This window comes from Patagioenas fasciata, chromosome 7 (genome assembly GCF_037038585.1).
Source record: "Patagioenas fasciata isolate bPatFas1 chromosome 7, bPatFas1.hap1, whole genome shotgun sequence".
Lineage (NCBI taxonomy): Eukaryota > Metazoa > Chordata > Aves > Columbiformes > Columbidae > Patagioenas > Patagioenas fasciata.
In genome coordinates this window covers 23,284,672-23,299,549 of record NC_092526.1, presented here as the reverse complement: position 1 = coordinate 23,299,549, position 14,878 = coordinate 23,284,672, and the positions used below count along the sequence as shown (strand labels likewise).

At 36.8% G+C, this 14,878-nt stretch overlaps 1 protein-coding gene across 3 annotated transcripts in view; it reads left to right on the top strand.

Annotated features, from left to right (window-relative positions):
- GPR155 (G protein-coupled receptor 155) overlaps nucleotides 1-14,878 on the top strand; it is a 30,044-nt gene that overhangs the window by 10,425 nt on the left and 4,741 nt on the right. For 2 of the 3 annotated variants that reach the window (XM_065840429.2, XM_065840432.2), the window contains exons 3-14: nucleotides 1,099-1,498; nucleotides 2,856-3,021; nucleotides 4,311-4,466; nucleotides 5,607-5,690; nucleotides 7,021-7,141; nucleotides 7,855-7,939; nucleotides 8,021-8,111; nucleotides 9,207-9,456; nucleotides 10,108-10,209; nucleotides 11,944-12,077; nucleotides 13,638-13,733; nucleotides 14,715-14,779. In XM_065840429.2, coding sequence (XP_065696501.1) covers nucleotides 1,099-1,498; nucleotides 2,856-3,021; nucleotides 4,311-4,466; nucleotides 5,607-5,690; nucleotides 7,021-7,141; nucleotides 7,855-7,939; nucleotides 8,021-8,111; nucleotides 9,207-9,456; nucleotides 10,108-10,209; nucleotides 11,944-12,077; nucleotides 13,638-13,733; nucleotides 14,715-14,779 — 1,750 coding nt within the window. The remainder of the gene's footprint in view (nucleotides 1-1,098; nucleotides 1,499-2,855; nucleotides 3,022-4,310; nucleotides 4,467-5,606; nucleotides 5,691-7,020; nucleotides 7,142-7,854; nucleotides 7,940-8,020; nucleotides 8,112-9,206; nucleotides 9,457-10,107; nucleotides 10,210-11,943; nucleotides 12,078-13,637; nucleotides 13,734-14,714; nucleotides 14,780-14,878) is intronic. The other variant, XM_065840431.2, reaches the window with a different exon arrangement.

The window sequence follows — 14,878 nt, the reverse complement described above, 5'->3', positions numbered from 1 at the left end:
CTTGTTTATAACACACATTTAAAATGCAATCTTGAAGCAGTGATGGGAAATGTCATTTTACTGCTTCTGTGACAGAAGTGTTTCATATGCACTATTTCTCCTTCTTTGTTTTTCAATATGAAGTCATGCAATTATGATAGGGAGACCAAAACATCTGCGTTCTGCAGGATTCAAGACTTCTCATCTTTACAAGTGCCCTTAAGTAGGATATTATAACTAAAACAAAGTCCTACTTCAAAAATATTTTTGTTGTTATTTTTGTTTAAATTTTTTCTGAATAGGATCTTGTATATCTTTCCAGAGTCTCTTCATGATTTTTCGAAGTGCTATTAGCACAAATACACTTGAAATAACAATATATATAAAATATGGACAAATGCAATTGCAAACCTTTTCTTACCTAGACAAAAATACCGTTTCTCTCAGTTGCATCTCCTGAGATTTATTCCTCTTGAGTAGTAGCGATGAAAACAAATGCTCATGATTTAAAGTTCCTTGAGGCACCAGAACTACAGTGATAACTCTTGTCCTCAGTAGTCCCAGAAAATGAACTAAGAATTATGTGCTAATGTATTTTTTATTTGGTTATTGCTTTGCTGTATTGTGTGGAATCAATGTAGAAAGATTACACCTGAATTACCCACTGAAAACTGATTAAATTCCAGAGATAGAGACTCCCCTAAGATGAGACGCAACTTGTGTCTGCAAAGGTGCATATAATTCTCTGTAACCCTCATGTTTCTGGGGAGGAAAAGCCATTCAGCAAAAAACCTACTTTTTTCAGCATTTGGGATGACTCAGAGGGCTTGTGGGATTGTTATATTAATATTTTCCTGTAAATTTTGAATATTCTTAGAATCATTTAATAGTGTTAGATAGTTAATCTTTTGTCTTTAATGTGTTCATTAGACAACTATGGCCTAATGGTGGTTGGGCATGTGTCTTTTACTATGTCATGCTGATTGTAAATGCAGTTCTAATCCCTGTGAAGGATAATGATTTTTCTCTAGTTTTTGGGCAACAAAACTTAATTTCAATATTAAAGTATTTTTGTACTGAAATGTTATCACTCATCACTTTTCATTTTCTGTCTTCTAGTTGAAGCTTTATATCAAACCACTTATCCAGAATATCTGCAGTACATTTACCTAGTGGCTCCGATATCGCTTATGATGCTAAACCCTCTGGGGTTTATCTTCTGTGAAATCCAGAAGTGGAGGGATAATCGCACTGTGTCACACAGCAAAATCAAAATAGTGGGTCTAGCTCTCCTCCGAGTTTTGCAGAACCCAATTGTGTTCATGGTCTTCATAGGAATCGCCTCAAACTTTATTCTTGGCCAGAAAGTTCCCGAATACCTTGAAAACTTCCTTGATGGACTGGGCAGTTCATTTTCTGGCTCTGCACTTTTTTACCTAGGACTGACTATGGTGGGACAAACAAAAAAACTGACAAAGGGTATGTTTGTTGCACTGATCCTTCTCATCACAGCCAAACTGTAAGTTTGATTTATGTTCTTCTATGATTTTTGTTATCTAGATGTTTTAAGCTCCGAATACACTGGTCAGATGGCTTTTCTCTCAAAATCGTTATAGTGATAGTATGTTTCGCTTCCAGTATTTTGGATGAGTGCTTCTCAAACTCTGATAGTACATAACTGTTAAATTTTAAAGGAAATGCAGCAGACCACAAACCTTTGTCAGGCTCTGCAGAGAAAAAAAATCAGGGATGCTGTGGCTTGACGGACTACTCACAGGCCATCTGTCGTGAATTGGGTGTTTGGGGAGCTACTGGCTTAAATTAAAATTTACTAGTTAAACAGACAACAATGAGTTTAAGTATTATTTCATTAGTATTTGCATTTTCTTTGGATTAAACAATACCTCTCTAAATAGTTGATTTTGCCTGCTTTGTCTATGAATCTTTGAAACTGCTTAAAAACCATCGCTTTATGCTCTTAACTGTCTGACTTTTAAGCATGAACAAATGACAATTTGTATTTAGAACTTATACCATCATTGAATATATCTTAGTTACTGGTGAACTAAATATTTTATTTGCCACAGAGTTACAACTAACATAATAGAACAATTGTTTGGTGATTAAGTTTTTACTGTAAAATTTGAAGGTGCATTTGAATATCGGTACAACTAACCAGCAGACTTAAAGACCTAGTTTGTAAACCAGCTCAATGATAAAATTTGTAAGAACATGAGGAAAAATTGTTTTTGATGTTACCACTTTGCTTTACTAATGAGTTTATGTAATAAGACTGTGTAAGGCTGACATAGCATGTCTATGTGAAATGTGGGGTGTTGCTAAAGAAGATCAGAATATCATGGATGCAGGTTTTTTGTTTTATTGGCTGAAACTTTCAGAATGGAATACTGAAGCTGGAGCCTTTCCTATATTTCAGGCAGCTTCCATAAAGGTGGTCTAATTATCAAGGCTGCTGGCTGCTTATAGCTACTATTACTTCAACAGTTGAAAAATGAGGGGTTTTTTTATATTTTACCTTTCTAAATCTGAGGTTTCTACAGACAAAGAACATGTCTGCTCAACAAGAGAATGTGCTTCTATCCCAGAGATCGGTGTCATTTTTACCTTTTGTGTGTGTGTGTGTGTGTATGGGGTTTTTTCGGTTTAACTTGTGACACGAAATTTTTAACCAGCTGGTAAATGTCACGATAAAAGTAAAGGCAATCATTCAAAGTGATGTCAGTATTTTGCTTTTCATGAGTAGTATTCAAACAACACTTACATTTTATTTTGGTTCATTTTCTGAGTAAAGAAGAGTCTATTGCTGTAACTTGAGTAATGCTTTTTTGTAATTACTTTTCCCCCTCTCTTTTCAGACTTATGATGCCGTTTCTCTGTAGGGAAATGGTGGAACTCTTGGACAAGAGTGACAGCATAGTCAACCACACCAGTTTATCAAACTATGCATTTCTTTATGGAGTTTTTCCAGCAGCACCTGGTGTCGCAATATTTGCAAGTCAATTTAATATGGAAGTAGGAATTGTATGTAGTTAGCTTTTCTCAAACATGTACTAACTTTGAGCTTAACTTTGTTAACGAAATACTTAAATAGGCTTGATGAATTTACTTTTCCATGGTATGGACTCCTTAGATTTGCTTGTACTCCCTAGATCTCAAATATAAATTACATTTCAGATGATTAATTAAGCAAAGTACTCTTTCCTGATGTCTCAAGTGTCTTGATAGTACACATTCATAAGTAAATCCTTATACTTTTCTTATTCATGACTCCAGTAGGAAGAACAAGGATAGCTTTAAATATAAAGAACTTCTGTCTTTGTGGTGGATTTGTTGGTGGTGTGTGTGTTTGTTTTTCCAAAGACCTTATCTTTGAGCTAGTGTTTTTGTAGGGAAAAAAACCCAGAAATTATGTTACTGACTTCAGTAAGAACAATGTTAACTTAACGCCAAAAACTTAGGGAAGAACTTCTGCTTTAACTGATTCTGTTGAGTTGCCCTTCAGTTAAATCTTGCAATAGAAATGCATTTTATTTTTTTTATACTAGAGGCTATCAGTTATCTTTTTAACTTAGGATACAGATTTTACAAGCGTTTCCTTTCTTCCACTTCAATTGACATTGCGACATTCCTGTTGACTTCCATTATTTTTAATGTTATCTATTTTGGGGTTGTTTAGGGCTTTTTTAGGAAAAGGGGAAAAAAAGAACACTAAAAGGAAACCTTACAAGGTAGAATTTTGTGCTCAACAAACTCAAGAAATCTCTTTAAAAGAGATCTGTAACATCTGTAGTATGAATAAAAATTCACACTTCCATCATTGTGCAAATTCTAGAAAGCAGAAAGACAATGAGAAACCAAAATAGAAATCACTTAAATGTAAATATATATGACTTCTTCTCATGAATTGGCATATATTAGTAATGCATAATTACGTTTGCTTATTTATTTGCAGTGTGAATCTTTGCATCCAAAAGTAAACTGTGACATTGTAAATCCACCCCTAGACTGTAGTCATTAGTATATTTGACACCCATGAAAAAGCTTTGTAAGAATTTACAGTAGGGAACTCTCTATTCCTACAATTTCAGAAGCTTGTTAAAATGTTCAATTTAACTGTATGTATACAGTGGATGCTTTCTGGCTCAAATTCTAAATAATTTGTCATAGAATCAACTCAGTGATTTGTTAAAGGTGTTAAATATGTTTAAGTCAAAGGTACGATTTTGCCAGTGGTTGTATTCCTGCAAGCAGATTGTTTAACCTGAGCTGCGATTAACTCTGTTCTTGTTTCTGTTTGACTCTTTTTGCAGATTACCTCAGGCATGGTGATAAGCACTTTTGTGTCTGCTCCCATTATGTACGTTTCTGCGTGGCTGTTGACCATTCCGTCCATGGACCCCAACCCACTGGCATCTGCACTCCAAAATGTCAGCTTTGACATAAGTATCGTCAGCCTCGTTTCTCTGGTAGGTGCTGGCAAAGTGAAATACAAAAGCACCTGGTCATGTCAGGGTGGTGTTAGTACACAGGCAGCAAATCTAGTCATGGTAAGATGAGATATGCGTTTTGTAATTGTATTCTGTTGCAGAAGGATGAGGAAGAAGTTAAAAATCATCTTGATTTAGCAATGGGTCAGCTGGAAAGCTGAACTGTAGAGAAGGATGGGGAGATGAATTAGAGTAGTGGTGCAGGGCTTGAGAGTTTGGGATTTGGCTGCCTGATACAGAAAATGTGTGTGTGGGTGAACTATCAACTACTCGCCATTAGTCCCTCTTTGTTTTTTAAAAAATAATGGGGTATGGGGGAATAACAGTGCTAGCTTACCTCATAGGGATTAATTACACCAAACCATGTGTGGTGCTTGGATATCACAGTAATGAAGGCTATATAAAAACCTTAGCTCCAGAAACATCAGCGAACATTTATTTAATTAAATATTAATGAGTATTAATGAAAATGTTTAACCTGGAATCTTTAATTTAGCTTTATCAGATTCATTTTTTAAAAATTCTGAGTCCCCAGTTCTTGAAAAAGGGGTTGATATCCCAGAAGTCCGATGTGAATTGTGTTTTGGTGTCATAGGCACTACAGTGTTTATTCTGTTTGCTCTTTTTAAAATAAAAATATCCATGTTGAAGGAAACTGGAACTTTCCTAAGTTGGTGTCTCACTGAAATCCTGTTGTCTTCAAACTGTGCTTCAAGGGAAGCCACGAGTGAATGCTGCTGCTTGCTGGCATACGTAATCTTGGGAGATTCAGTAAGGACAGGGTGGGGGTGAAACCTTTTAAATTCTAAATTGCCAGACAATTCTGTGATCATTTATGTCCTGAGGAACAATCAGGCTTTTGCACTCTAGAGGCAAGCCTTCAGTACTCCCTGGAAATGGCTCACCATCATGAAAACACAAAGGTGCTTTTTCTGGGCATATTTTCTGAGACATAGGGCTTGGCAGATCACTTGGAGCTGACTACTGTAGTCATGTTGCTAAGAAACTTGTCTTGAAGATGTGTTGTATATTAATTTCACCATAGTCTGCCAGAATACTCATCTTGTTCTTCTGTTTTTTGTTTTAGTCTTAAATTCAGTTCTTTCTTGTGTGTTCCAGATCTGGTCTCTTATTGTTGTTCTTCTGAGTAAGAAATACAAACAGCTTCCGCATATGATTACGACAAATCTACTTGTTGCTCAGGTCAGTAGTAAGAAGAATGATAGTGGGGTTTTTTTTAAGTCTTATTTTAAACATTTTCACAAGTTCAGTTTCTATAGTTATATCTTTCCAGTCATCTAAAAGGGGCGGCGAAATCTAATGCATGTCTTGTCTAAATAGTTTCTGTGCCTAAAAATACACCCTTGAAGAAAATGAGATTTGATGCTAGTAGTACAGTTCTCAAACAGAACCATAAGCAATTCAGAATGGAGAGTGGCTTCTAAAATACATTTTTAGTGCTAAAAGTTACTGTCCAATAGTGCTGAATGCACTTCTGTGTCAATGTGTGCTGATCTGCAGTCAGCAATGCCAGGACTAGCAGCTGTGTGTGTTTGACTCTGCCGTGACCTGATTCAAGAAGCTAAATAGGAAACTAATCTCCAGGCTGGCTGAACTCCTGCAGTGGTTTGCTGAGGCATCCGTCAGGTGCCAGTGCTGGTGCACAAGGGGTGGGAATGCGTGGCTGGTGGCTAGGGAAGGGCAAAGCAAATAGCTCTGGATTAATTTTAATTTTAATAGTTATTTAAACTGAGAGAAAACTATAGGGTACATGTTCCTTCTTGCCTTGAAATCAACTGCACAACTGGTGTTAAATTCAGTGAGACCAGCCTGTGCTTATATTACATCTGTGTGGTAGTGCATCATTTAAAAAATAAACGAAAAAACACAAAAAAACCAAACCCACAAAAAAACCCAAAAAACTCTTTGAGGTTTAATCATGGAGTCACATTTGAAAAACAGTTGTGTGTGAGAGCTGCGGGTGCTTCTTGTCTGTAAGAGCAAAGTTAGCTTTCATTTAAAAAAAAAATTAATTGAGCTACTGCATTACTATTTCTGTAAGATTTCAGCCTGTTTTTTCAGATTGCTTCAGTACTAAAGCTATCATATATGAGGGATCTCTGGGTGAAAACTTGTATAATTTCTGGCTGAACAAACATCTGTTGACCTCAGCTTCATGTCCAAATCATTTTAGGTAAATGGTTTGTACTTAACAAAAGTTTTACATTTTACATATAGAAAGATTATTTTTCCTGACTTTTCCTACTCCTAGTTTATATGATTTATATATATGCTGTCAAAAAACCCCACCCAAAACTGAAAATAGGGTACCCTAGTCAGTGACATAACTGTAATATTGAGCTTACTGCAGCACTGTTTTCCTGTTAAGAGAACTACCCAATTCATAAAATTACACTCCAGTGAATCAGGGGTGGAGTTTTGAATCTTATTGTAGTAAAACTACACTGTGTTCAGTTTTTCTTGTCATCCTGCTTTTGCAATTTAAATGACAGCATCTTATCTGTCCTTCCAGTTTATTGCTTGCATTGGAATGGTGGTATGGAATTTTGTCGTTAAAGAGGAAGACATCACCATGCAGATCCTAGTATTTATATTCCTCTACAGCTCACTTTATAGCACCTACCTGTGGACAGGTATGATTTTTCTAGGCAGAACCTAGGTACTGTAATACGACCTTGATGTACTGAAAAAGTTTTATTCTATTGTTCAGAGTAATTGTTCCTTCACTAGTATAAGTCTACAGGCATGCAGACCTGCAAGCTCTGTGGAGCTGCAGCGCTGGCACACCAGGCTACCTGTCAGGCACAGCTTCTGCTCTTGGAAGCTTTTACCTGGACAGGTCTGGTTTGTCTTTGCCAGGTACAGCAACCTGGCCAGCTTGTAACAAAAGGCAAGAGCATGTGCTCAGGACAGGAGCAATTACAAATAGAGTGAATGTGGTGGGTTGCCCTTCAGCCAGTCAAAAGCTTGTTGACAGCTTTTAGTTATTATAGAATTTAAGATTTTAAATTATTCAGCATTAAGAAGATTTTAACACCTTGTTCCTCAGAAAAGTAGGAAATACCAAATGAAGGGAAATACCAAAGTAGCATTAACATTTCTTTCCCTTGGCCATTGCAATTTCTAAAACTAACATGTGTGTTCTGGAGGTGTAGATGATTAATTAAGGGACTACTCGAAGTAGGCAGAGGCTTTGGAACTATTTGAACAACAACCATTCCTGAACAAGTATTTGAAGGTCTGAGAAGAACATCTTTGTTGTTGGGCAGGTCACATCACAAAGTGTTTAGCTTCTGTAGTTATCGGTTCCTTTTTTAATAATAAACAAGCCTTTTTTTTCCCCTAGGTTTTCTATCTTTCTCTTTGTTTCTGTTGAGGAAGAGAGAAACAGTAAAGATTCCTATCGGGTTTATTATCATAGCTGGATGGGGGTAAGTTAATTCAGATGTTTCGCTGCAGAAATAGAGGCAGCGTGCTAAATATGTTACTTTTTTCCTATTTTGCTTTTTCAGAGTCCCAACAGTTCTGGTGGGAATCTTACTAATTGTTGGTAAACCTAACAACACTAGCATTGACTCTGCCTTTTTCTATGGAAAACACCAGGTATGAACATGTTCTGTCCTCATCACTGCAGGCTGCTGCCATGTCCAATGCATTAGTGAGAAATTGTGTTCTCTGTTTGCTTCTTATGTAAGTAGCTTTCAGTCAAAGTGCAGGCTACCATAATAACGATATCACTATAGAATGCTTATAGATTGATACAAAAATGTACTTCTGTAATGGACCATTAGGAAAACTTGTGTGAAGAAGGACCTTCATGTCTAGGCAGCTATGACTAAGAAAAAGAGGGAGTAGGCTTCCCAAAGAAAAGGCTTGGGAGTGGTAATGAATTGCAGAGCCCTTTTCCTGGTGACTAATTTCTAGTCTCGCTTGATAATTATCTAAAATTGTTACCATCCAATAGCTAATTAATGGCTTTTGGTCTGTAATAGATAGGATCTACATTACCTGTGTAGCAATAACTGCTTGCACGGTGGAGACTTCTCTGCACAATCACGACTTCAAAGTCCCTGAGCCTGAAATACTGTTTTTACCAATAAATAGTTCCTTTTATCAGAGGATGTAAAGTGCACTAGCACAGATATTTGTTATGTTTTTCCTCTGTATTTCTTATGAATAGAAAGGATATGAGTCTCTCAGGATTATTCATATGGTGCTTTCACAAGTATTAAGTAGCCTCACAGTGGACTCTAGGTATCATGGTAAATGATTAAAAGGAAAGGTTAATTAATAGCATGCTCCCCATTGTCAAAAGTGTGGAAATTAGAGCTGTGCCAGAGGGTGACAAGAGCGCATTCCTCTTTGGAATTAAAAGGCACCTGAACAGAACTTAAACTGGAGCACTAATGATCCTGAGGGGAAAGATGATGGTGATGATGAAGGGATGTTTTTGGATTGCATGGGAAATAGGGGTCCCTACTTAACAAATAAAAAAGCTGAGTTACTCAGGCAAGAAAAATTAAGTCTCGTACTAATTGCTCCTTCAGTGCCACAAGATGCAAGAACAGCAAATACAGAAAACTGTCTTATTCAGGTGCATTTGTTAGTGTATTTGGGAAAGTACAGAAGCTAGACACATATATGCAACTATTTTCCTTTATTTTGTATTTAAGTGTATTTTCTTTGCTCTCTTAACAGATAATTACCACAGCAGTGATCCTGTTCATCAGTATGGTGATGTCAGGTATCTCACTTATGTGCATGAACAGAAACAGGCAAGAGTCAAGCTATGAGGTATTGAACCCGTATTCACCACGTAGCCAAGTAGAAGGGGTTGAAGTGGAAGTGAGGGAAGGGAATAGAGTTTCAGCCACTGGGCCCCAGCTTTCTTCAGGATCTTCTGCACAGCATTCTCCAGGATCTTCTCCACAGCCATCTACAGAAAGAGGTAGATAAAGTAAATTTGTGAAAGGATAAATGGCTTAGGCTACAATAAAATAATGCTCCAAAGTTAATTCTGACCTGGGAAAGACAGTTGTTTACACCTTCAAGTGTTATGCTAGGACCAAAGGAAACCTAGATATACCTGCGCAAGGATTTAGGTTTATGTTTCTAAGGAAAGTTTGATGATCGTTACTGTAAGAGTGGGGGAAGTAGACAGGAAAAAAAGCATGTGTTTGGTTTTTATGTAAGTAGTGGTATCTTGATAAGGATGTTCTCAGTGCTGTCCACTTAGGTTGTTTACCTGCTAAACCATCTCTCTGAGAATCGATTGTATGCCTGCAGCATTGCTATTCAATGTGTTTCTAATCCTCCTTGCTTGTACGTGGCCTTTTTGATCACTTCACGCGTGTTTTCTCTCTAGCTAAAAGTACTTTGTGTTGCTTTTGCAGTGGTAGCGCTGTGTTAACTATTTCTATGTATCGGTAGTGTAACCCATTTACCTTCTCAGCAAATTGGAAAAATTAAGTGTGCTTTCTCATTTTGGGTTACTCTTGAGCATAATAGTTAAAGCTGTATACAATATATTGTTCTACTTGGAAAATAGATTATGGTAGTGAAGAAAGCTAACTATCCTGTTTCTGTATACTCTTAATAGGTTGCTGTTCTTGTCAGACAACAAATGGTGAATTATGCGGTGCTAGAGAGAGCAAAGCAGCTTGCAGTGCTGTTGAAAGCAAGGTTCCTCCAATTGAGACAGGTAAAGCAGTAGTGTCTTCTTGTTTTAGTATTACAAACTCTTCCACAACATTTCTGTGTTGTTCTTAGAAGGAAACTGTTTGGACTGTTGTTCTTACAGCTCTACCCAGACAACTTAGGTTTCATACTAAATGCAAGTATTAGGCAATATGTTACGCGTTTGTTCTCTTCTGCTCAATAGTGATTAGTAATCTTTCAGTGGTCAAGATAGACAGTTGTTTTGAGTTGTTTTCTTTTCCACTAAGCTGCTTTAACACATCCTTCTGAGCATTCAAATGTCTCCATCATTGCCTTGTTTGGATGCTGAGAAGTTGAATGCATAACTCTACATTGGCTCAAGATTTCAGCTTGAACATGCTTCTGTACATTCTCATCTTCACATTTTGTGTATTTTAAAATAAGGCCTTTGAATCCTTTGTTGTAATCATGCACAGGTTTTGAATGAGAAACCTGAATGAGGTCTAGAGGAACAAGCACTTCCTGCAGATGAGATCAAGCGTCTGTGCTGCTGTACTGCTTATGTCTAGGGGAGAGAGAGAGAGAGAAAATTGAGCACGGGGGCCCTGGGGGTCACTGAAATAGAAAAAATGGATCAAAGTGACCGCTCAGCACCTGATGGAAAACTGTATGCTCAGCCCATTCTCAACATACATCACTGTCAATAATCAAAGCTAGCTGCAGTGCAACCTTTTTTTCCTATTTTCTTTTTCTTGTGGTGTCATTTTCATCCTTAACAAGGAGGTTTATAGCCCTATGTTTTGTTTGGATGCAACATAACTTTCAACAGATTGAAATATTTCACACTGAAACATAGTTATGTCTTCTCTCACAAAATGATAGCTTTCTGCCTATTGCCAACTATTTCATCTATTAAGTAATTCAGACAAGCTTTGTAAGAATGCCTTCCAATGATAGAGGAAGGCCAGTTTAATTTTCTTATCCTAAAAGATAAGATGGAATATATCTTACGACTGAGTGGAAATTTTTTTTGTGTAGGTTTGAAGTATTCACTCAGTATAAATCAGTAAAAGCAAATTGTAATGGATACACTTGTGCAATAATTTCTAGTGCTTCTACTATCCCATTGAACTGCTATGACAGGTATCTGGTGCAAATCTTTAGGTATGTCCTTGCCGGGAAGTTTTTCACTGCCATCTAGAGGAAGACACTCAGAATTCCTTAGGACTCTCTAGCTGGGAGACAAGCATCTGTTCTCTGTGTGTTTGGGCCTTTTGATTGATAGAATTAAGACACTGTTCTAAAATACCATGTTAAAAATACAGTCACAGAGCTGAAATAAATATGGTTGGTTGGTTGATCTAGAGCTCAACAACACTGACATACAGAGTAAAAGCATTAGAGCTGATAGTATATTTGAAATAGTTATTCCAGAAATTAATTCTAAGTTTTAAAACTATTCTGAGAAATGGCTATTTTTTCATTATTTCTACTAGTGCTTTCTAAATGTTAAGCACAACCTAAGTTTTCATTAAACCTTTGAAAGAAGAGTTCTGGAGCAAAAAGTTTCTTCATTTTGGGAGCACAAGCTCCCGTTTCATCTGAGAATAGGTGTCTGAAGAGATTATTGTCAAAGCTAATATTAAATTTGGTATATGTGACTTCAGTACAGATGCTGACAAGGTGATTTAACTCAGCAAGTTACATTAACAGATTTACTCATGGAGTTTATAACAAAAAAAATGAACTCATGAAAAAATTCTGGTTTGTTTTTCAGCTGATCAGTGTGTGAGTCACTGCAGTGCTCAAACCTGCGTGTTGGCTCAGGAGGAACAGCTACTACAGACCCAAGACAAACAGCTGGCCAGACACGTGCTGCTGTGCTTACTTCTGATTGTTGGCCTCTTTGCTGTAAATATTTTTTTTTCCCATGTTGTTTAACTCATGGAGCTGGAATGATTTTTAGGAAAGCTATGTAGACAGTCCAGTAAAAATCTTCTAATTATTCTTGTAACCATTCATTAAATAAATCAGAGGCTTTATTTTGGTCCCTTACTGGAAGAGGGATATAATAAAATAAATTATTCTGTGCCACATCATAAAGGCAAGTTAAGATTGATGATGTTAGTGAGCAAACGACACTAGAGAACCCTAAAGGGAAAAAGAATGGAATTATATCATTTGGTAATTAATTCATCACTACCGCCCATCTTCCCATTTTTCTCGAGCTAGTCTTCTTCCCTAGACAATGAGTAATTAAAAATACCAAGGGAAATCTACTTCTGAAGGAGACTGTACAAAAATTGTTCCATCTGATTATGTTTATATTTGGAATTTGGATTTTTCCGAGGTGCTTCAGTAATGAAGAATAATGTAAGACTTCATTTGAAATGGGAAAATGGGGCTTTGTTGCTTTTGGTGGTGGTTTGGAGACAAGGTAACTGGTTTGGTGTTGCCAAGCGTCACTACAGAACAGATCACAGCTGTGAAGGTGGCTGCTCTGTGTAGAAGTGTGAAGTACCACAATGTAATGTATTAGAGATACATTATAATTTGAATGTTTAACTGTGACAAAGATGAGAAACAACTCTCTCTGTTTGAATGTAACGCTTGAAGTTGAGCTTCTTGTGGATGACAATGGGGGGAAAGTATATTTATTTGAAATGGAAAATCCTGTGGCACAAATATGTAGTTTTGTGAAGCAGAGCAGCGTGGCACAACTATGTAGTGTGATAGCTGCTACTGTTGCTTTTCAGGTTTTGTTAAATTACCAAATGGAAGTTTTCCCCCTCTCAAATTTCCTGTGACAAGCATTCCATGCTAATATATTTTTTACCTTTTCTGTATTTAAGAGGTGTCCCAAATGTTAGCCTCTATTTCAGTCATATCTGAATGATTACACAGGTAATATGGAATGTGACCAGTTACATTAAAGAATTAGATTTTACACCCAAAGGGGTTAACTTTGGAGGATTTTCCTTCTGTCAGGCAGCTGAAATAGCTGAAGTGGTATGTGCTTCAGCTTAACACAATCTTAGCTATGCGGAAAATATGTAGAAAGCACTGGTCTCAGCTTAACAGGCCTAAAGACAAACACTGCCAATGTGTCTGGGCTAATATTGGCTGTGTTAGGTTGAATACCTAAGTATGCTTAAGGCAAGTTCCTCTGTAAATATCTAAAGGGGCAGGACCTCTACACTGGTATATTTTGCATTATTTTGTTTAAAAACAAACAAGCTGTTCCCCTTCCAACCCCTCCCCCCCCCCCCCCCAGTTATTTAATCAAACTAAAATGATATTTTAAGGTGATTTTTCCCTCTTATTTGTCTTTATCTGAACAATTTGTTAAATAAAAACAGTCAAAATTGTGTAAGAATCTATTAGCATGTGAAGAGTAAGGAAGTGCTTTTGATTGTTAACAGGTTACATTTGTGGGTTTGTTGTGTTGACTTTTTTTTTTTCCCTTAACAGAATCTTTCCAGTTGTTTGTGGTGGCTGTTCAATCAAGAGCCTGGAAGACTGTATGTGGAATTGCAGTTCTTCTGTGCTGTGTTTAATTTTGGTCAGGTACTTATCGACGTTTGTTTTGAAAATGGCTTTTTTAGTGCTGTTACAAACACTGTAAATTGAAGTCCTCAAATGATGCTGAAGTCACCAGCTCTTTATGTTGTTTTTGCCTTTTTTCCTCAATAATTTTCTTTTGCTTTGGTAGCTTTCTCATCATAATGCATGTCTTGTATGTGCATGAACACTTTAAAAGGTACACATGACAATAGAATGCCAAAAGCTTGTGGAAATTGAGTAGGATATTAGCTTTACTTGTACCAGAACACTTTACCAGTGTCACTTTTGTGGAGTTATACCACTATATCTCAATAGGTGCAACATGGCTACATGGATACTTTTGCTATAAGGCTTTAAGTTATTCTCTCTTCAGTTTCAGTTACCGCACGCACCAGTAACTAACAGCTGATAATTAAATGTGTAATAGTTCCAGCTGCACACAGCCTGTGTCAGTGCCAACTGACACAAGGTGGTTTGGTTACCTATGAAGGTGAAAGCAAGGCAGTGTTAATATCTGTACTAGAGGAATGTTTTACGGACCCATGGTCACATATGCCTACAAGATGTGCTGTGGTGTCAAGTAATGGTAGTAGTTTTGATACAAAAGCAGCACAGAAAAATGAATTAACTAGAGAGCGTTTTGGCATTCAAATTACAATAAGTCAGTTCTGTTCTTGACATTAACAAAGACTGATTTAAGTAACTGGCTATGTAAGGATGTTTTAGGGCTCAGGTGGCATGTCACGGCACTAGGTTTACTGAACTGTCTCTTGAAGAGTTTCTTTGATAGACTGTTATGTGTTAATCTTTTTAAGGCCCAAATGAATAATCAAAGCAGAACCAAAATGCATTTTGAATGATATCTAGAGAAGAGGGATACTTTTCAGGTGTGTTTTAGCAATGAGTTTTTAACATTTTATTTCTCTTCTTTAGGAATGAAAGTTTTTGGTTAATGTTGTTTTTCTATATTTTGTTTTCTTCCAGGGCTTCATTTGTTTTGGTATTTTTGGCTTAGATAAGCATTTAATCATTCTGCCATTTAAACGAAGGTAAATATTATCTTTATGCTGACACCTATAAACTTAATTTATAATAAAAATAGTAGTAATTTTAAAAGGATACTGAGTGTTCGGTGCTGTTGCATTCCA